Source organism: Megascapheus bottae, chromosome 19, assembly GCF_031878675.1.
Source record: "Megascapheus bottae isolate mThoBot1 chromosome 19, mThoBot2.hap1, whole genome shotgun sequence".
Lineage (NCBI taxonomy): Eukaryota > Metazoa > Chordata > Mammalia > Rodentia > Geomyidae > Megascapheus > Megascapheus bottae.
In genome coordinates this window covers 16781039-16804542 of record NC_143527.1, presented here as the reverse complement: position 1 = coordinate 16804542, position 23504 = coordinate 16781039, and the positions used below count along the sequence as shown (strand labels likewise).

The following is a 23504-nucleotide window of genomic DNA, read 5'->3' as shown; positions in this document are numbered from 1 at the left end:
CTTTGTTTACTTACTTGCTTGCTTCCTGTGAAGCTTAGCAGCAGTCACAGAAACTGAATTTGAAAATTGTCAGGAACTTTTCCAAAGTGATCAGCTGATACACAGTGGAGATAGAATTCAAATGACAAAAGCCTTCCTGTGAACCCTTTGAAAATGCTGCTTCCGGGGCAGCTAGTATGTAGAATGTAAACATTTGCAGGGTACCAGTGGCTCACACCTGTAATCCTAGAACTGAAGAGGCTGAGATCTGAGGATCATGATCCAAAGCCAGCCTGGATAGGAAAGTCTTCTAAGACCTTTATTACCAATTGACTACCAAAAAGATGGAAGTGAAACAGAAGCTCAAGTGGTAGACCCTGAGCCCTGAGCAAAACTCCCAGGGACAGTGCCCAGACCCTGAGTTTGTGTGAGGGTGGGGGTGGGTTTACATCTTCACAAGGCTGTTGGTGGGAGAGGTATTTATTTTATTAGTATGCAGTTTTTTGCTTTATTCTGCCATGGTAAGTTTCATCAAATGTCTGACAGTTCTTCAGTATTTGTAGAGTGAATGCAGTGTTAGTAGCTACAGTGGGTTGCCCTGTCACCAGTGGGAATCTATAGGTTTGGAGTTAGTATTTCCTTTGAGATGTGCAAGTACCTTGACTTATGGCTTGGCTTCTCATCTCTGCTGACAGTCCTAATCACTGCCAACTGTTTTGAGACATTTGAGTGTTTTCCGTTAAGCCTCTATGTAGAGAATTTTTAGTAATCCTGGGGCAGACCATAAGAAGCCAGTGTTTTGGTCACTGGATCTTTTGAGATTAAGCTTTTAATTATTTCTCAGCCAAATAAATAGGGTTGCTGTTTTTCTAGCACTTTCTGGTTCTGTAGATATTTAATTTCATTGGAAAAATTCACATTTAGGGGTAGCTTTTCTCTTATCATTCTGCATTTTTTTCCCCCAGTGGATTTTTTCTGCTTTAAACCTTTGAGAATTTTTTTCCTTGTTTTAGCCTCATGGTGTTTTTGTTTCAAAGCCAGGATTTAGGTAAAAAGGCATTACTCTTTCATCTAGCCAGCTGGAGCCAGAATGCTCTGTTCCTATTTCTAAATTCTTGGCAGCAGAAGTCCAGAATATCTATCTGAAGCTCTGAAAATCTCAAAAGATTTTCCTGAAATTCATTTGGTGACAAATCTAATTGATCTGGCTGGGCATTGGCTCAAGCCTGTAATCCTAGCTACTCAGGAGGCTGAGATCTGAGGATTGCCGTTCAAAGCCAGCCAGCCAACGCACTATCTCTAATTAATTAATTATCTCCAATTAATCACCAGAAAACAGGAAGTGGTACTGTGGCTGAAAGGGTAGGACACTGTGGCTCAAGGGGTAGGACAGTAGCCTTGAGCTGAAGAGCTCAGGGATAACACCCAGTCCAGAGTTCAAGTTCCACAGCCAAAAAAAATCTAATTGATCCAAATTTATCTGGAAGAAAAATGTGATCTGAGCTACTGAGTGACCTTCTTAATGTCAGAAAAAGTGGAAAGGCTAGAAGGAATATACGAGTGATAGAGCTTTTACCTAGTATATACAAGGCCCAGGGTTCAGTCCTCAAAACAGCGCTGCAATAAGTCAGCCAACCCACTGACACACTGTACTTCATAAATTTATTAATCCATTTGATAGAAAATGATTGTATATTCATTCTATTACCATTTACTTTTCTAAGTATGTATGTATGTGCCTTTTCACTTAATCTTTAATATGTACTTACTATAAAATACTGTTTTGGGGGCCGGGAGTTTGGCCTAGTGGTTAAAGTGCTTGCCTAGCATGCATGGAGACCCAGGTTCAATTCCTCGGTACCACATACATAGATAAAAACCAGAAGTGGTGCTGAGGCTCAAGTGGTAGAGCTCTAGCCTTGAGAAAGTCCAAGGACAGTGCTCAGGCCCTGAGCTCAAGCCCAGGACTGGCAAAAAAAAAAAAATACTGTTTTTGTTTTTATTTAAAACTTTAGGGAAGAAGTGCTACCATAGATGCCCATCAGGAACCATTCGCTCACCCAGCCCCGGAGTACGTCCCTGATACTTTTGAAGATGCAGTAAATGTACTGAAACCTTCAGCCATAATTGGTAAGTAAAGTTGTTGATGATTAACTCTGTTACTAACTCTGTTACTGGTTATAACTACTATGTAGGATAAACAAAAATCAATTGACATTTTACCTAGCATTTAACATACATAGTTGTCTGTCAGTGTTTGTGGAAGCTTGTTCCAGGGCCTACTGGCAATCGGTGGTGCAGTATCTGTACGCAACCCCTGCACTCCCCCTCACATACCACTCATTTCTAGATGACTTACCATACTCTGTTCAATATAACTGCTGCAAATAGCTGTTGTACTGTATTCCTTAGGAAAAGTGACAAGGACATGTTCAGTACAGTTTTTCACCTCCAATGCTTTTCAATCTGCAATTGATTGAATTCACATATGTAGAATCCCATAGATACAGAGAGATGACTGAGTGTGTGTGTGTGTGTGTGTGTGTTAGTTTACATTGCCATGCATGAAAATTCCTTTCAAAAGGTGCCACTTGGTGGTGTCAGTGGCTCATGCCTGTAATCCTAGCTACTCAGGAGGCTGAGTTATGAGGATCATGGTTCAAAGCCAGCCCAGCCCAGTCAGGAAAGTCTGTGAGACTCTTACTTCTAATTTACTGCTCAGAAAAAGGCAGAAGTGCTACTATGGTGCAAGTGGTAGAGTGCTAATCTTGAGCTGAACAAGCTCAGAGACAGTACCCAGGCACAGAGCTCGGGAGAAACAAAATATGTCCCTTACTTTCAAGTGTTAACCATGCATTTCATGTATACTCTCTCTCTATCTCTTAGGAGGTTCTTTTTTAAGTGGTGGGGTCTCAAGTTGTGATGGTATATTCCTATAATCCCAGCACTCAGGAGACTGAGGCAAGAGGATTTTGAATTCCATGCTTTCATTACATAATGAAAGCCTGAATTGAGCAAATAGGGGAGAGTTAGGATTGCTGGGCATTTCATTATGTTGCTCAGGCTGGCCTCAAAGTCCTGGACTTGAGGCATCCCTGCCTCAGCCTCCTAGGTAGCTGGGATTATGGGTATATACATGCATGCCCAACTTCTCCTGCTACTATGCTTTTAAAATTGTATGGCTATTGATTGGGCTTAAACCTTAACCAGACCAAGATTATTTGTCTGACCTTGTTAGGAAAACACAGTGTAATGTCAGATTTGTGTTTGTGACAAAACTGACAACTTTCAGTGTGTTTTGAGGTAGGAATCTAATTGTTGATATAAGACTATATTGACATAGCACTTGAGTTCTCAGCAACAAACGCAAATCTTTAAAGGAAAAGGCCATTTGATTTCCTGGGTAGCTCTAACTTTGGCTGGACAATCTTTTTTTTTTTTTTTTTTTTTTTTTTTTTTTTGCCAGTCCTGTGGCTTGAGCTCAGGGCCTGAGCATTGTCCTTGGGCTTTCTCAAGGCTAGCACTCTACCACTTGAGCCACAACACCACTTCTGGCTTTTTCTATGTATGTGGAATGCTGAGGAATCGAACCCTGGTCTTCGTGCATGCTAGGCAAGCACTCTTACCACTAGGCCAAACTCCCAGCCCCATGGCTGGACAATCGTATAATTGGATTGCTTTTTATGAAGAAGTCCTGCTAAATATTACGCAGTTACACAGAGTCATCAATTGTATGTTCCTGCCGTTGAGAAAAGTTTTTTCACCAAAAAGGACACTTGTATTGTATAGTGAGAAGGTATCTTAACAATTCTCTGGTCATATTCCTCTCAAAACTCAATATGGAAACCCATAAACGTTCTCATTGACTGCTTCTGCAGGGTCAAGGAAAGGAAAAGAAAAAGGTTGTGGGAATAAGGCATTTGTTAATCTCCAAACTCCCACCATGGCACGTGTGTTCTTCCTTTCTGCCTCCACAGCCCCGGTTGCCTATCAGAGTGCCTGTTGAAGGTTCTTTGGTTTTCTATTGCAAAAAACAAACCGACATACAAAAAAATCCGCTATACTCTGCCTGTATTAACCTCTTTAGAGGAGTAGTATGGGGGTTTGAACTCAAGTCCTTATGTTTGCTAAGTGGCTGTCCACTTAAGCCATGTCCTAGTCCTTTTTTGTTGTAGTTACTTTTCAAGTAGTGTTTTGTGTTTTGCCTCAACTGGCCTTAGTCCATTGTTTCCCTGCCAATGGCCTCACCGTGTAGCTGAGGTCACAAATGTGTATCACCATGCCCAGCTTATTGATTGAGGTTGGGGTTAACACTTACATTTTGACAGGGCTGGCCTTGAGCCATTATCCTCCCGGTCTTGGCCTCTGGAGTCAGTTGGTTTATTAGTGTGATCCAGTTCACCCAGCTATGTCATTCTTACTTGGATCCTCATGGTCCAGTATTATGACCCAGACTTGTAAAGAATTACTGAAAGGTAAGCTCATCTGTACCAAAAATGGATTACTCCAGCTGATCTTTTTGTCCCATCTGAATGTTATTTTTTAATGAGTACTATAGAATTTAAGAGTTTAAGATTGCGAAGCTTATAATGCTAATGGCTCTTGACTGTAGCCCTAGCTATTCAAGGAGGCTGAGGTCTGAGGATTGCAGTTCCAAGCCAGCCTAGACAGCAAAGCCCATAAGACTCTTATTTAAGGAGCAAAGTTCAAGTTCTTAGTTTAATCCCCAGTGTTGACACATACAAAAAAAGAAGGAAAAACAAAGATTTTAAGACTTTTTTTAAAATTTTCTGTTTTAAAATGCACTTACATTTTGTCAACCTAACCATTCTTAAGTGTGTTGTTCAGCAGTGTTAAGTACATTCCCATTATTGGGCAACCAGAGTCCAGAACGCTTTGCATCTTACAAACATGTACCTCTATATCCATTAGACAGTAATTGCTTATTCCCAGCCCCTGGCAGCCACCATTATACTTTGCCTCTGAGAGTCTAAACAGTTCTTGATACTTCTGATGTGGATCATTTTACTTGGCTTAATGTCCTAAAGGCTTATGAATATTGTGGTAAGTTTTATCCAGAGTGAGGGAAATAATCTGATCCTCTTTTTCTTTTTTCCTTTCCTTGATATACTATCTGTATGTGGTACACAAATATCTAAGTGAAACATTTCAGTATTTCATTGTTTTTCTTTTCAGATTTGTTTTCTCATAGTGTTCACTCAGTTTCTATTCAAAGTCCATCTTTTTTTTTTTTTTTTTTTTTTGTGGGTCATGGGGCTTGAACTCTGGGCCTGGACACTGTCCCTCAAAGGCTATGCCCCTACCCCTGGGCCTGGGTGCTGTCCCTGAGCTGTGCAGCTCAAAGGCTGTGGCCCTACCCCTGGGTCTGGGTGCTGTCCCTGAGCTCTTCAGCTCAAGGCTGCCACCCTACCCCTGGAGCCACAGCATTGCTTCTAGTTTTCTAGTGGTTAATTGAAGATAAGAGTCTCAGGGACGTTAGTGCCTAGGCTGGCTTTGAACAATGGTCTTCAGATCTCAGCCTCCTGAGTAGCTAGGATTATAGGTGTGAGGCATTGCACCTGGCTTCAAACTAGCGCTCTCGCTTGCCCTCTCTCGCTCTCGCTCGCCCTCTCTCTCTCTCTCTCTCTCTCTCTCTCTCTCTCTCTCTCTCTCTCTCGCTCTCTCGCTCTCTCGCTCTCTCGCTCGCTCTCTCGCTCGCTCTCTCTCTCGCTCTCTCTCTCTCTCTCTCTCTCGCTCTCTCTCTCTCTCTCTCTCTCTCTCTCTCTCTCTCTCTCTCTCTCTCTCTCTCTGGTGTGGGGTGGGGTATCATGGGGCTTGAATTCTGGGCCTGGATGCTATCCCTGAGCTCTTCAGGTCAAGGCTGCCACCTTATCCCTAGAGCCACAGTCCCACTTCCCATTTTCTAGTAGTTAATTGGAGATAAGAGTCTCTCATTGTTTAGATTCTTTAGCACCCAGGCTGGCTTTGAACCAAGATCCTCAGATCTCAGCCGCTTGAGTAGCCAGATTATAGGTGTGAACCACCGTGCCCAGCTTCAAAGTCTATCTTTTAATGAGAGTTTTTCTATGATTTTTGTAATGGTGAAGGTGTTGCAGAAATGTTGGTAAGAATTGCTTTATTACCGGGGCCGGGAGTTTGGCCTAGTGGTAGAGTGCTTGCCTAGCATGCACAAAGACCCGGGTTCGATTCCTCGGTACCACATACATAGAAAAAAAAGCCAGAAGTGGTGCTGAAGCTCAATGGTAGAGTGCTGGCCTTGAGAAAGTCCAAGGACAGTGCTCAGGCCCTGAGCCCAAGCCCAGGACTGGCAAAAAAAAAAAAAAAAGAATTGCTTTATTACCCTTGTGTTGAGGTTGCTTTTTCCTATGTTCCAGGAGTTGCAGGTGCTGGCAGGCTTTTTACTCCTGAAGTACTCAAAGCCATGGCGTCTATCAATGAAAGACCTGTAATATTTGCATTAAGTAATCCTACAACAAAGGCTGAGTGCACACCTGAAGAGGCATACACACTTACAGAGGTATTAGTCAGTGATAACCATGTAACTCATTGTGTCTGTTGTTTTCCTTCTATTAGTTTATTACTTACACATTCTTGCACTTAGTGGTTTTGCTAGAGATCTACCAAACTCTGGTACTGGGGCTGGTACTCTGGACCTCATGGTCTTTCTTTTTCACTCCAACCAGGCACTCTACCACTTGAGCTGCTCCTTTACTTCTGGCTTTTTGATCTCTAATTAGAAATAAGAGTCTGCTCAGGATGACTTTGAATCACTGTCCTCAGATATCAGCTTTCTGAGTAGCTAGAATTACAGATGTGACCATTGTTTTGGCCTTTGGTTTGGGGGTTTTGTTTTGTTTTTTAGTCAGTGAAATGAAGATGGTAAGAGACTCACAGAAGGTCTTTCATGAGAGTTAAATTAACTTGAGTTAGCACCTGTAAAGCTGGTACAGAACCCAAAATAGCAGATGTACAGTAAATGGTAGTAAATTAATTTTGAAATTTCCCCCTTCATTCACGGAGGCTATCTCAAGGCTACTGCTCTGCACTTGAGCCACAGCACCACTTTTAGCTTTTTTTGTTTATGTGGTGACAAAGAATCGAACCCAGGGCTTTGTGTATTCTAGGACAGCACAATACCACTAGACTACACGCCCAGCCCAGAAGTTTTAAGTTTTTGAAAGTCATCATTCTTCTTTAGGACAACTTAAAAATATTAGTTCTGAGGACCTGTGAACATCCTTCCGTCTTCAAATGTACTCCTCAGTTTTCTCGGTGCTTCATGGTTTTCATTGTAGAGATCCCTTTCCTTCTAAAAATTTGTTCAATAGTTCTTCCTTAAGTGCTAGTCATTGCTTATATTTCCTTTACAACTTTGAACATAGCTCCACTAGTTACTATTAATCAGTGTTTTTAGTTTTAACGTTCAAGAAAAACTTCTTTGATTAAATTTTCTAATGCTTCTGTTTAAAAAAATAAAAGTCATCATTTGATTTTATTTGAATGGATACTCTGCAAAAAACCATTCTCATTCCAATAGGATTTTGATAGTATGTTATATAATAAATTACATCTGTTTCTCAATAACTAATTGTGTAATTGACTTTAGGATTTAGGTCTGAATTCACCTCAACTTTCTCATGCATGTAAAGGAACAAAGTTGAGATGGTTTAATTTCATTAGTCACAAGGCTGACATTATTTTAAGTAACAAAGCTGATACTAATTTCATCCACAGGGAAGATGTTTGTTTGCTAGTGGCAGTCCATTTGGGCCAGTAAAACTCCAAGATGGAAGAGTCTTCACACCGGGTCAAGGGAACAATGTATATATTTTTCCAGGTAAATGCCCACATTATTTATGTTACACATCTATGTTTAATCACAGGAACATGCTTAATGGAATTCTTTGGCACTTAAAGTTCAAATGAGCAACTGTGTTTATAGAATTTTAATATGATTATATAGGCAAACTCAAGGAATTCAGCAAATCAACTTGTTCTGTTTTCTCAGGGTATTTGTTCATGGCAGTAATCAGACTTTTTATTGCAGAACTTAAATTGCACATAGTTCATTAAAATGACTTACCCCTCTGTATTTCCCTTGCTCCCTCCTTATCACAGTTCTCATATGAAACTCCTGTTGCTGGTTTGCTCTGACTTTTTCTGGTCAGAAAAAAAATCAGTCACATTCACTTAATTCCCTCTGTCCAGGTTCTTCTAAATCCACCGAACATAGGAACTTGCCTCTGAACTGCAGGCCATGGTGCACACAAGCCTTCTAAGGCCTCTGTTCCCCTACTTCTTACTTTGTCTTTCTACTTCGAGCTCTCCTGACTCTCTTTTTATCTTTACATAGCATGCTTAGAAATTATGATAGAAATTTTTATGGTTTGCCAAATGCATAATGAAAAAAATAAAATCTGTTATTTAGCTTTTTTCTCATTCTTCTACCTCATTCTTTTGGTAGTTAATATTTATTTTCTTTTTCATTAGTGGTGGGGCTTGAACTCTGGACCTGGAAACTGTCCCTGAGCTCTTCAGCTCAAGGCTACCACCCTGCCCCTTGAGCCACAGCACCGCTTTTGGTTTTCCAGTGGTTAATTGGAACTGAAAGTTCCATGAACTTTAGTGCTGGGGCTGGCTTTGAACTGCCTTCTTCAGATCTCAGCCTCCTGAGTAGCTAGGATTACAGGTGTGACCAGTGCCCAGCTTGGCAGTTAATATTTCTACATTGTAGAGTTTTTTTTTTGGAATCAGGGTCTCACCCATCTAGGTTAGTCTTGGTTAGTTTCAAACTCCAAAACTTTCACCTCCCTAGTGCTGGGGCAAAATTTTTCATTTTGTGTTTTGCTACTTTCCATGCTTTGTCTATGGATTGTGATTATTCAAAATCATTACTAGAAGAACAGGTACAAAAACATGATAATATTAATCTCCAATTCCACTGTGATTTGATCAGTGTACTAACACGCAATTCTGTATCACTAGGTTTTTGAGACTTAAAATCTTTCAGTTATAGGGCCAGGAGCATGGCTTAGTGGTAGAGTGCTTGCTTAGCATGCATGAAGCCCTAGGTTTGATTCCTTGGTACCACATACACAGAAAAAGACAGAAGTGGTGTTGTAACACAAGTGGTAGAGCGCTAGCCTTAAGAAAACCCAAAGACAGTCCTAACACCCTGAGTTCAAGTGCCAAGACTGGCAAAAAAAAAAAATCTTTTAATTATGAAATTTAAGGAATTTTCTTTAATTTATTGTCAGCCCTCTCTTGATCTTACTCTTCAAGGGAGAGCCCTTCAGGGCAAACACCAGAGCATCCAAGGTGAAGAAAGTTACCTAAAAATAAAAGGTTTGGCCAGGGGTTTGGCCTAGTGGTAGAGTGCTTGCCCAGCATGCCCAAAGACCCAGGTTTGATTCCTCTGTACCACATATATATAAAAAGCCAGAAGTGGTGCTGTGGCTCAAGTGGTAGAGCTCTAGCCTTGAGAAAACCCAAGGACAAGTTGGGTGTGGTGGCTTACACCTGTAATCCCAGCTACTCCAGGAGAGTGAGATCTGAGGACCATAGTTCAAAGTCAGCCTGGGGCACTAAAGTCTATGGAACTCTTTTTTTTTTTTTTTGCCAGTCCTGGGCTTGAGCTCAGGGCCTGAGCACTGTCCTTGGACTTTCTCAAGGCTAGAGCTCTACCACTTGAGCCTCAGCACCACTTCTGGCTTTTTTCTATGTGTGTGGTACCAAGGAATCGAACCCGGGTCTTCATGCATGCTAGGCAAGCACTCTACCACTAGGCCAAACTCCCGGCCCCTCTATGGAACTCTTATCTCCATTTAACCACCAGAAAACCAGAAGTGGCACTGTGGCTCAAGGGGTAAGACAGTAGCCTTTAGTTGAAGAGCTCAGGGACAGCATTCAGGCCTAGAATTCAAGTCCCACGACCGAACTGCCGGGGCCAGCCAGCAGTGAATGGGGATTCCTGATTTAGGGAGTGAGGACTTGGAAAAGAAGCAGACAAGAAAAAGATGGGGTCGGGAGGTCTACAACTCAAGTCAGCAGCCCAAGACTGCAGCCTAAGGAGAGTTTAAGACTATAGCTGTGAGCTTAAGACTGTAGCCCCATTTATTTTTTTGTTCCAATCTTAATTACTTTTCTTAAAACCAGAAACTGCCAGGTGTTGCATTCCTACAAAACAGCAATCAAGTTTCGGATATGTTAAACAAGAAGAGATTAGCATAGCACAAAGTCATGCTAATAGCTCATTTCCTTGTGTAATGAGCTGTGTGGGTCCAAGGTCACTCTAACCCCACACCTGGCCCCCAACATCTCTCCTTTATTGTACAAGAAGCGAACTCTCCTGTCTTAGGTTGGGTGGATCACTGACTCTGCCTTACCCATCATGGGGAACTTCTTCAGATCAAGCTGAAGACCCTGTCTTAGGTCGGTCAGAGCAACATCCCTGGACCAACAAAGGTCATCAGCAAGCCTTTTAAGTAGCTCAGGGAGGGAACATAGTGCTGGAACTGTTCAGACAACTCCTTGGCAGTCTGTGTTATTTCAGCGTCAAGTGATGGCATCTGTTCAAGTCCAATAACTTGTCTATGAAGCTGAAACAAATCTAAAGACAAGTTTGTATGATGCCAAATTCCATTTCTCTGGGGATCTGAAAGTCCAAAGTCCTCACCCGTTGTCTCCACCTAGGAATGATGAGTCCAGTAGCTCTTTACTGGAAACCAGCTGATGAACATGTCCCAAAATCAACTTGTAAGGGCTGTAAAGGCACCAAGGGTTTAGTTCTAGTCCTCTCAGGAAGCAATTGTGGGGTGGTGGAATCAGGCAGGACGGAATGTGTAGCAGCCTCCTCATCTTTCAACACCTCCAATGGAATGTCACACCTCCTGCTGAGTCGGGCACCTGAAAATTTCTGCACAGACTGGTTAAAGAAGCTTAACCTAAGTCCTGACTTTGGTGAATTCTCCCAATGATTTCCTGATTGCTTTACCTGAGCACACTCATTTTTGCAGGCTGGCACCCCATTAGTTTTAAGGACAGTAATACCAGGGTCACAACTTTTAGTAACCAGATTTCCTTTAAATGAGGCTAGAATTCTCTAGACAGGTATAGAGACTTCCCCACAAGTGCAGTCTCCACTCTTGCACATCTGTTACTACTCTTTCCCATACCTCTAATTTATCCTGTCTCACTTTCCAAAAATGACTCTGGTCTCTTAATCTTAAGGGAGTTGATGGGTGAAGATCCATCTTCTGTAACTTCTTCAAGCTCCTTCAGGGGCGGTATCCCTATACTTAGCTAGGGACCCTAAAAACTTAGCCTATTTTACCAAAGGGTTGTCAGAATTACATTTCAGGAGCAATATTTTACTCCAAACTGGAGATCATATAAAACATTTAACAACTGCACAAACCTTTCCTTTGGCTGCAACAGTGTAGCTTACTTAGCACCCATTTGCAAAGGCATTTTCTTAATTGTCTGGGGAACTTAATCTCTGTGACCCTAACAATGCCACATTTACCTATGTAGGCCTATATACAGATCAATAGGGACACAGCCTTAGGTCCACAGACTTCTATCATTAATTTGTGGCTGGTGTCAAATCAAAATTTGCTCAGTTAGAACTTTGAGTAAATACAGGGGATAGTAAACTGCCCACTATTACAGATGCCTGACAAGATCCCTCCCAGTTATGGAGTGAATAGATATGGACATTAGTAAGGCATGTTTACAGACTATTCTATGACCTCCTGGCTCTGATAAATTTTGAATTGTCAAGCACAAGTGACTCTAGGATCTGACACCATCTCTGCCATCATGTAGTGGCTTACTGCATCTGGATACTTCATTGATTTTGTCTCAGGAGTGTCTATCTACACAGGGATAAATGTCCCATTGGCATTTCACTTGGTTGGTTTCTGGACTTGAACTCAGGGCCTGGGCGCTGTCCCTCAGCTCTCCAGCTCAAGGCTAGCACTCTGCCACTTTGAGCTCCAAAGCAACTCTACCTCACTAGCATTCTGCTGCTAGATTAGACACAGCAATCTCACAGGGACTTTGCTTTGACCAGGCTGGCTTAGAACTGCAGCTTTCAGATCAATGAGTCCTACAAAAGGCCACTTTACTCCAATTATAAGCAACAAGGTAGTCAACACAGAAATAGTCTCTAAGCATGATTTTACCTGGAACTTGGTAAGGCCAAAATTACATCTGAATAAGGATTGCTGTCCTTCTCCATGGACCTGTGGGAAATTGCTATAAAGTAACTTACAAGAGCAAGCTGAAATAGCAATTAAGCAATCATTTTGGTAGTCCTAATTTTCCTTTTTTCTCTTTCTTGAAACAAACATTTAGGACAACTTTCAAATTTTGTTCAGAAACCCATTTCTAATTTTCTTTAAAACTTTTACTGATATTTGCTTAAACATTTGACACTTTAGTCTTTATTTGCATTTGAAAAACCTAAGAGGCATCTTTTCCCTTGCAGTTTAGGTTACTGCCCTAGAACTCCAATAACAGTTTAAATTCAAATGAGTTTTTCCTTAATGCAAGAACTACAAACATCATCAGTGCACCAAAAGTCCAGACTTCATTTCCTTCTTTTTCTAAAATACGTCCAATTGCAAAGTAGCTTGAAACCAAATCATAAGGATAAACCTTTAAACATTCCTTTTAAAACCCTTTTCCCCAATTTAATACATTTTAGGAGGCACCCACATTTTACCATCAGATGGTCACACAGGACTTTCCTAAGTTATCCTATCCTTTCTGTTGGCATTTGATTACCTAAACAGTTTTAAAAGACAGGCAATGTTTCTGACACTGATAAACAAATTCACATTTGAATTTTGATACTTATCTCCAAACTTAAGGAAATAAATTCCAAATTCCCTAATGCCTCTGGGCTAAACAAGATACAATGTTTACAATGTTTACAATGTAAATAGCTCTATGCATGACAATACCAGATTTTTTAAATGCAGATTTTAGAATCTTTAGAAAAATCATATTAACCGGTTCCTCTTTAAAATAATGCAATAATCCTTTGAGACACTGGAATCATTCAAACCTAATAATTTTCTTGAAGTTTAGACATAGATTTATCCAATTGCCTTTGTGTTTCAATTATAAATTCATCATTTTGCATGCTGACAATTTAACCTTGAACATGTTCACTCACACCCATTCACACACACATTCATACTCAAAGATCTTAATGCGCACAAAATTAATATTGGGCATACATTTTCCGGAAGTTTGTGTCAAGAGAGTTTTGCCAGTTTTACTCTTGCAGGTGACAACCATGTTTTAAAACAAAGCTTTCTAACAAGGCAACTTAGCTGAAATTTATTTTTCCAGAGCTTGTTCCTGATGTCAGACATAATACTTTTTGTAGATGAAAGTTGGATGGGTGTCTTAAACCTAGGGAAACTAAGACTGAAGTCTGCGTCCTGCCACCAACAGTCTCCAGACTGTCACTTCACCAGGTTGTTAGGAAAAAGAAAACTAGACTAGGCCTTCAGCTACTTTGTCTGACCTTGGCTGGCCTCAACTGCAGCCGAGTGGGAGGGGCCATACCAGGCCCAAGACCTATCCCAGGTGGGGCCAAAACTTTTACTCCCCAGAAATATTGAAACAGATAAAAAAAGATGCATGCACACACACCCACACAAACTTCAAGGATCCATATTTAGGACTGATACCAATATCAAAGACAAAATTGGACAAGAAAAAATACCCAAGGAAAAACATGTAACAAGAACAAGACAGAGAAACAGAGACTTTTAAGTAACTCCCAAACTTCTGATGGCATGCCTTCCCTTAAATCATGGGGCCCTGAACTCAGGGGGCTCCTCCCCTACAGAGATTTCCATTCTCTGGTAGTTGGCCGGCGGAGGCCATCCTAACCTACCTACTCTCAAACAAAACCAGACATGACTCATAACAAGAAAATTGAACTCAATCGGATACACTTAACACAAAAACATGAACTCAGATGGATGTTCTCACCAAACAGCTTATTCAGATTTAGACATGTCTTGCCTGTAAGACTCTCAGGCATGCCCTGTTACCGACAAGAAACCCAGAAGGGGGTCAAGGCATCCCTTGACCACCTTGGCCTTAGAGAGCTTACTGCATCCAGCTTTTCCTCTGTTTTAGGCTCTACCACTTGAACTACAGCACCAATTCTGGCTTTTCTATATATATGGTACTGGGGAATCGAACCTGGGTCTTTGTGCATGCTAAGCAAGCACTCTATCACTAGGCAAACTCCTGTCCCCTAAGATCTCAGTTTTTAAAAAATATTTTTACTATTATAAAAGATAATGTTGTTGGGGGCCGGGAGTTTGGCCTCGTGGTTAAAGTGCTTGCCTAGCATGCACGAAGACCCGGGTTCGATTCCTTGGTACCACATACATAGAAAAAAGCCGGAAGTGGTGCTGAGGCGCAAGTGGTAGAGCTCTAGCCTTGAGAAAGTCCAAGGACAGTGCTCAGGCCCTGAGCTCAAGCCCAGGACTGGCAAAAAAAAAAAAAAAAGATAATGTTGTTATAAAGGTTATGTTCAGAGGGTTTACTGTTTCATAAGTCAGGTAATGAGTACATTTCTTTTTGGACAATGTCACCCTTCTCTTTGCATCTCCCTGTTTTTTCCTCCTGTCCCCCGTCTACAAGTTGTGTAGTTCATTTTCAACATAGTGTGCAGGTATCACTGTTACCTTTCTGAGTTTGTAAAGTAGCTTTAGTAAATAAACTCCTTAAAATGTGTTCTAGGTGTGGCTTTGGCTGTTATTCTTTGTGAAACCCGACATATCAGTGACAGTGTTTTCTTAGAAGCTGCAAAGGTAAATGTTTCAAATATTGTTTATTTTGTAAAGGATGAATTACAAATATGAGTGGATCTTCAAAGCAGAGAGAATAGGTTAAATCTGCTTTATTAATGGAAAGAAAGTTACCTGCCCGTTACTTTAGTGTCTCCTTTTTTTTTTTTGTCATGGGGCTTGAACTCTGGGCCTGAGCACTATCCCTGAGCTCTTCAGCTCAAGGCTGGTGCTTTATCACTTTGAGCCACAGTGTCGCTTTGGTTTTCTAGTGGTTAGTTGGAGATAAAAGTCTCATGGACTTTCCTGTCTGGGCTGGCTTTAAACCACAGTCCTCAGATCTCAGCCTCCTGAGTTGCTAGGATTACAAACGTTATTTGTCTACTTCTATCGATGGTTATAAACTATAAATCTTTTTGTGTTCACAGCATTTATATTGTATCTGTGTCTACGTATGTAGATACATACATTTGCACATATACCTACAGGTAGCAGTATGATTACACAAGTAAATTAGAATTCCTTTGCTATGTAAATGAGTAAATAATGGAGTTTGGAATGTTAACCTACTGGAGCTCCAGACTTCACAACAGGAATTCTGAAACACTCCCCCAGTAACTGATATCTGTTTTCTTACTGGCTGTTGGTATTATGCCAGGCTCTGTAGGAACCAAGCAGAATGTATCAGTAAGCCTTTACATTTCTTTATTGTTTAGTGGAGCATAACTTTCACTCCTATAGTGGTCTAGTGTATTCCTATAAGAAATAAGAATTTAGTTGACTCTGTCTTTCTCTAATTTTTAAAATTTTTCCATTTTACTACATGCTTCTGTTAAGCAATAGTAAAATTCTGTTTTTTCTTCAGGCACTGACGGATCAACTGACTGATGAAGAGTTAGCCCAGGGGAGACTTTACCCACCACTTGGTAATATTCAGGAAGTTTCTGTTAACATTGCTATTAAAGTAAGTGACGTATATGTGTTCGTATAAATGTTAATGACATCTTCTTTCACAAATAATATGAGTGCATTAGAAGTAGGACCTTCATAGTAATCTTACTTCTTTTACAGGTTACAGAATACCTATATGCTAATAAAATGGCTTTCCGATACCCAGAACCTGAAGACAAAGCCAAATATATCAGAGAAAGAATATGGCGAAGTGAATATGATTCCCTGCTGCCAGATGTGTACGCCTGGCCTGAAGCTGCATCCCGCCCTCCCCAGATAACAGAGTAGAAGTGCTCTCCCAATACTGTCATGCTTCAGGGAACGCTGCCTTTTTTTTTTTCTTTAAGGCAAAGATAATGTTCTCATATTTATGATGTGGTCATGTTTTATTCTTCCTCATACTAATTGCTTGACTTATTTTCCCCCATGTCTACATCTGTTGGGGGTAGTTGTGTTGATGACAAGGAATTACCCTATAGTCAGATAATCACAGAATGCTTCAGTCCTGATGTTTGCCCATACAAGAATTGTTAAAAATGTATTTGTGGCTGTCTTCACTTGTACTCTTCTTATTCATGCTTGCCAAGGTATTTGTTCATTACTATTTGAGGTAATTATCGTCTCTCACCCACTTATTTTGGGGGTACTAAAAACTGTGGGCATGAGAATTTTGAGAAGCCAGGAAAGAAAAATTGTCACTATCTAAATTTACACATGTGCACACACATACACACACACATAAGTTTCTCTCTCTTTATATATATATATGTATATATATACATATATATACATATATATGTGCCCTTTATTTTACCTTCAGGCTCAGAAATTCCTTTATAGTACACAGATCTGGAAATACAAAAGAAAATGTTTATTTTTTAGAATTGAATCAAGGCTTAACTAACATTATGAGAGAATAATAGGAACTTAGGAGTACTGTTGCCTGTAGGCAAATAAAGGTCATTTGAAAGAACAATGTATAAAAATCACTTATTTAATAATAATAACAAATTTAAAAGTTTCACTTATAGTATCTTATTGTCCAACTAAAAATTTAGTTTCATTCTTTGAACTTCCAGTTGATGGAGTATGTGATACTTCATGCATACATTATGTCTGGCATCGTGTGACTTTTTGAAAATAAATGGTAGTCTTGTTTCCCATGTGAATGAGTTGTATTTAACTAGAGAGACTATACCCTTACTCCAGTAGTAATGATCACTTGAAATAGTGTTGGGGTTCACCTGGGGGCATCCCTTCAAACATTATTACTAGAAATGACAGCACGTTCTGTATCTACTACTTTTCAGAGCAAACTAGGAATGCATAAAGTAGGTTTTTCAGACCAGGAAATGTCACTCCTAATCACAGGAAAATAGGCAACTGAAGAGCCCATATTGAAAATTCTGTGATAGCATCTGTCTACTGTGGAGGCTTGGAGTGGACAAAGTTGCTAAATGCTCATTCGAGACTAGTGACAACAATTTAAAAAAATGGTTACCTATAAAGCATACATACATATTTCTCTGTGGGAAAATCATCTTTTTGTTGTTTATCTTCTTTAGGCCTATAGTGATTGATTCTAAATATTGAACATAACTTTTCTTTAACAAAGAAAGCTTGGAAATGACTGGCATTTGGAGTTTGGGAATACACAGTAGTTAATCTAACAGATGAGTAAGTCAGAAATCTGTTTCCTAAATTAATGAACTTACAAATTTGATTAACTAAAATCAAAGGGTTTTTTATTTCTCTTTTTTTTTTGTTTGTTTTGCTTTGGTTTTGGGTTTTTTTTGTTTTTTGTTTTTTTTTTTGGCTCTAGGGATTGAACTCATGGGTTGGGCACTGTCTCAGCTCTTTTACTCAAGGCTAATGCTCTGCTTCTTGAGCTATACTGCCACTTGCAGTTTTCTGGAGGCTAATTGGAATTATGAGTCTCATGGACTTCCCTGCTTGGGCTGGCTTTGAACCATGATCCTCAGATCTCAGCTTCCTGAGTAGCTGGGATTACAGGCAAGAGCCATCAGCATCCAACTAAATTTTTTTTTTTTTTTTTTTTTTTCAGAACAAAATCACCTCTGAAAATAGTCTGTGTGAAATCTTGATTTTAGTTTAACATGACAAGCATATGTTACAAATCTGTTTTTGGTTTTGATTGCTTTTACTTAGCTTATTGAAATCAGGGACTTATACTGAAAGTAATTTTACTAAGATGCGTATTTATGAACTATGTATGAGTATTCATGAATATTATTAAATATTTAAAGAAAAATAGACTAAATTGAATGTAGCCTGCTTACATAAGATAGGAATTTTCTATTTCCTTAGCTTTTATAAAATGTTGCCTATTTTAGCCGGGCGTGGTGGTTCACACCTGTAATCCTAGCTACTCAGGAGGCTGAGATCTGAGGACCACGATACAAAACCAGCCTGGGCACTAAAGGCCATGAGATTCTTATCTCCAATTAACCACTAGAAAACCTATCCAGAGATAGTATGGAAGCCGTAGAGCTCAGGGACAACACCCAGGCCCAGAGTCCAAGCCCCACTACTAATTTAAAAAAAAAAAATGCCTATGTAACAAGTATAAATGATTCGATGTAAGTTGAATTCAAAATTTTTAATTAAGAGTACAGACAGGAGCTTTTACCTTGAGAAAGTAGGAAGAGACCACAGTGATTTCCAATTGGAAGAGAAACAGACATTTGGGCTTTGGGAACTTGGACCTAGCAGAAGCTTGCTCTCTTGGATAGAGAAGGAATTCTGTCAAGTAGTTGTCAGTTGATTTTTTAGTAGGAGGAAGTGAGCACGCCTGTTTTTCTTATCTGCCTGAGTTGTGAAACAAGTTGGGCCACTAATGAGGTTAAGGTTGTAGACAGTAATAGAAAATGTAGTTGAGTATTTTGGCTAAGATATTTTTTCAAAGGTGGATTTAAATCCCCTCCCCACTTTTTGTATTTGTTTTTGTTTTTGAGGTAGGGTTTCTCTGTAGCTCAGGATAACCTCAAAGTACTGAGCCTCCTGCAACAGACCCCTGAATGCTGGAAATGTACACATAGGCCACCACGGCTGGCTCAAGGATGTTTCCTTTGTAGGCTTTCTTTCTCTGTTTGTGCTGGTACTGAGTCTTGAACTAAGGGCTTTACACTTTCCTCAACTGTTTTGCTGGTGAAATGGAGATAAGAGTCAGATTTTTCTGAACTAGATTGCTTCAGACCATGATCTTCATATCTCAGCTTCATGAGTATCTAGGATTGTAGGTGTGAGTCACTAGCACTCAGCCTCATGGATGGTTTCTTATCCAGGAGGTGTTCAGAATCACTGTGAACCTTCTTTTCAGTGGAGATGACTGCTTTTCCTCCAGTAGTTCCCAGACCACTAGGGGCAGAGCCCTGAGCAGGATCCCCTCAGAGATTCTGCACATGGGTCCTTTGACCTCACAGTCACTGTCTTAGTGATAAAGTCAGATCATCTGGACACCTAAACCATGTTGCTTATTTACTGAGGGTGAGGGTGAGGCTGGCTTGAAACTCTGTCCCTCCCTCCCTCCCTTCCTTCCTCTCTGTCTTTTTACTTCCTTTCCAACAAATTCCCAGCTGATGCTTTTGTGGCTAGTACAGAGAACACACTGAAAGCTATTCTGCATGTGGTACGCACTTTAAGCGTAATGTTTAAATACATGTTTCCATTTATATGAAAAAGACCTGAAAATAAAGGTCTCTTGTCTAGATTACATACAATTTTTCAGACTAGTTAAAAGAAAAATTAATATGGTACATATTTTCTGAAAATCAGTAAAAACTGATATAGATTTGTAGCATGTAGCCTTGCAATTTTCATTTGCAAAAGAATTGACTGTCATTTTAATTTTAATTTTTTTTAACCAGTCCTGGGCCTTGAACGCAGGGCCTGAGCACTGTCCTTGGGCTTTCTCAAGTCTAGAGCTCTCCCACTTGAGCCACAGCACCATTTCCATCTTTTTTCTATATATGTGGTATTGAGAACCCGGGTCTTCGTGCATGCTAGGCAAGCACTCTACCACTAGGCTAAACTCCCGACCCTTTAATTTTATTTTCTAATGATAAGACCTTTTCTCTAAATTATCATCTTCTGAATTTAAAATAGTTCTCCTGTTCTCCTTTTTGCAGAAGAATTGCTAAGTGAATTGAGACTTAAATGTGATTGCTAAGCATATGAAACCTTAGTTATACCTCCCAGATATGAGAAAGCCTACAGGGGCTAGTGAAAACTTTACCTTGGAAACTGGTATATAGTTCAGGCCTGGGACTGGCAAATATATGTGTGTGTGTGTGTGTGTGTGTGTGTGTACATATTAAATCACATGTAATACTTGAGAACATTCATATAAATCTCAAAGCTTTTTACTAGAATTCTACTTACAGGGCAGTTCTATCACCAATTCCACATTTCTATCCATGGCACAAATTCCTTGTCAACAGATGTGTTATATTTTCTTAGTGCACATAAATATTAAAATGAAACCCTCTACAGGCAAGCTAAAGTGACCGTTAATGTTTTAAATATTCAAGATAATTGTGCTTCAGAAAACTTCCCTCTCATTTGAGGTTATCCAAAGACATTTTAATGTAAGCCCCCCCAAAAAAATCTGATGATGCCCTTTTCAAATTTAAATAAATTCAGGAGAATCTAAAAAAGAGAGCATAATAATTGTCTAATCCTTAAAAGGAATCACTGAATACATACATATATGTGTGTGTATATACATTTTTTTTTTTTTGGCCAGTCCTGGGCTTGAGCTCAGGGCCTAAGCACTGTCCTTGGACTTTCGCTAGAGCTCTACCATTTGAGCCTCAGCACCACTTCCAGCTTATTTTCTATCTATGTGGTACTGAAGAATTGAACCTGGGTCTTCGTGCATGCTAGGCAAACACTCTACCACTAGGCCAAACTCCTGGCCCCTGACTCCTGTTTTCCTTTCTTAGATTTTGGACAATTGTGTTTCAGAGAAAAGTAAGTGTGGAAATACTCAAAGTTAAGTTGTATAGAATGTCTTCATTAGTCAAATCACTTCATATCTCTTTTAGTAAACAGGATTTTGCCAAGAAATTGATTTTGCATGGCTATGTAATCTTGTTTTCAAGTAAGAGTTGAAATTTCTACTCAGAAAGGATATAGTAAATATCCTCTTAAGTTTTAAGACTAAGGAAAATAGTCTTCAGTTTTGAAATTTTTTTTTCTGTGTGTGTGTGTGTCTTTGTGTGTGTCTTTGTGTGCATACACGCATGCCCTGGTGCCAATGTGTGTCTAACTGTTTGCTTTGGGGTTTCTGTTTTTGATTGGCCTGTGGATTTTTTTTCTTAGGTGAGGGGCATAAGACAGAGTCTTACCTAGCTCAGACTGGACTCAAATTCACAATCTTCCTGCCTCAGCTTCCTGAGTGCTGGGATTAGGATTTCTTTTTATGTTCTAGAAAAATCATTTTCCCTTTCTTCATGTTAGGTGTTTCTTCTACTAAACCATTGTTCCCATATAGTCATTTTGAGTTATCACCAACACATTTGGTATATTCAGTTGACAAGTGATGACAACCTAGATTGTGTGGATATTGCTTGTTTTGTACCAGATATTGTAAGCATCTGGAATATTTAGTCAAGATAGCCTTAGCTCTTACCTTGTTTCCCAGACAAGGACAGAGAGGTTAATGACTCATCTCCTGATGAGTAACAGAACTCTGGCTCTTACCTCACATGCCTGTCAGTGAAGAAGAGCCTCTGTAGGCAATTTTAATGGAACTTTAAGAATATTTTCAATCAAATATTTGAAACCATATTTGTTTGTTTGTTTTTTACCAGTTCTTACAATATTGGTCTTTAGTCCTGTTCAGTGCACTTCGTCAGCTCATTTGACTTTTACTGTTTTATTGATAATTCAACACAGGGTAAACCCTTGTATTTATTCAACTCCAGCATTTTGGTTATTTGATGTATCCATTAAAAATTGGGTATAAATGTGATCAATTACACCAAAGATTCTCAACAGCCATCTTTTGATGCCAATCAAATCAATTTTGATAACACTTATCTATCATGTTATTCCCATGTTTCCTCGCATGTCAATATGCATCTTGTAAGGTCTATTCTAAATATTGTGTGAATGCATATACAGCTCCTTTTAAGAAGGTAAAAACAACTAGAAGGTCCTCATAGAAAATACATTTCTGTAGTCTTATTTTAGCTAGATAATTGAGGGAAAATTGCTGCCCAGTGTTTTATTACACTTCACCTAATGAGCTTTAAAACTAATAGAGACTAAAACAGTATTTTTAACAACTAATAGTTTTGTGTTCTCTGTATATATCCCAAACATGAATTCCTGACTTGAGGAAAACTTGGCATTTGCAGCTCCTTGCTTACCCACCCTTGTACTCTGGGTACAGTGGTGGAAGAACCAGTCTTGTGATTGCCCATGGGAATAGGTTCAGGGACTAGCATTCACCTCATGTAGAGCGTATTGTACTTACATATGGTTCCAGGAATCAGTCTACAACTTGTGAAGTCTTTTTTTCACTTTTTGTGATATATCACTTGTAATGAGATGTGTGTTCTTATATTTTCTTAGTAAAATTTTCCTATGTATTAAAAAAATGTTTGGTGACCTTATTTTTAAAAGGTGCTCTGTATAAGGCACTTATAACTTGCTATTCCCATAAACCTTAACACACACATACATACACGCATGCAACACACGCACGCACATACATGCACATACTCCAGAATGCTTGACTTCTTGTGAATGCATTGTTGGGGTGTGTATATACATAACAGTCCAGAAACTCAAACTCAGGGCCTGAGCAATGCTTTTATGCTCAAGGCTAGCTCTCTACCACTTGAGCCACAGCACCACTTCGGTCAACTGGAGGTAAGAGGCCTATGAACTTTCCTGCCCCAGCTGGCTTCCAGCTGGGTTTCTAAGATCTCAGCATCCTAAGATTTCAGGATCCTAAGATCCTGAATAACTAAGATTAAAGGTATGAGCAACTGGCACCTGGAGTATTGTTAGATTTAACCTTGTGCTCATTTCCCCCCCTTTATTTCCTGGTGTTCAACTTCTTGGTCTATTTCTCTCCTTTAATTAAAATAGTAAAAGAATTATTTTCCCCTTTCTACCCCCTTGCTTCATTACCACACCAAAACTCTAAACTTAAGATCAGGAAATACTTAAATTTGGAATGTGGAATGTGATTATAATTACACAGAGCACTTACTGAAGTCAGTCACTGTTCTAGACATTTGACACTTTTTATTCATTTAAACCTTCCAACAACAACAACAAAAAACCCTCACAACACTTAGAACAGTTATTAGGGTGGCATTAAAGGGAAAGCCAATATTTAAACCTTTCCTGTTATGCTCAGACAAAACTTTGATCCTGTTTAAAACCAGTCTCTGAGCCTGAAGCCTGTGCAGCAGAATATGGCTGCAGACCCACAGGCAGGCTAGGCCGTCTTGTCTCGGTAAGCACTGACTTAAGAATCCCTGTTGTTCCGTATTCCTCCTCCACTGAATCTCTTATGTCTCCTGTTGTCAAATTTCTGACATCTTCCTGCATCCTTACATTTCGCAGATGCCTCATTTCCAATTTCACAGAGAAAAACAATCAGAGAACAAACTGGGGCTTCCCCCCTCCCCACCCCACATCCTGCCAGGTGTCTTGGGAAGGTGAAAAGCAGCAGCTGAAGCCAGTCTCAGA

General features: G+C 39.8%; 1 protein-coding gene across 2 annotated transcripts in view; it reads left to right on the top strand.

Annotated features, from left to right (window-relative positions):
- Me2 (malic enzyme 2) overlaps positions 1–16936 on the top strand; it is a 53605-nt gene extending 36669 nt beyond the window's left edge. For both annotated transcript variants that reach the window (XM_090353081.1, XM_090353082.1), the window contains exons 11-16: positions 1995–2109; positions 6375–6517; positions 7735–7837; positions 14776–14846; positions 15688–15786; positions 15894–16936. In XM_090353081.1, the coding sequence (XP_090209207.1) occupies positions 1995–2109; positions 6375–6517; positions 7735–7837; positions 14776–14846; positions 15688–15786; positions 15894–16061 (699 nt within the window). In that variant the 3' untranslated portion in view covers positions 16062–16936. The remainder of the gene's footprint in view (positions 1–1994; positions 2110–6374; positions 6518–7734; positions 7838–14775; positions 14847–15687; positions 15787–15893) is intronic.
- The last annotated feature ends 6568 nt before the right edge of the window (positions 16937–23504 follow it).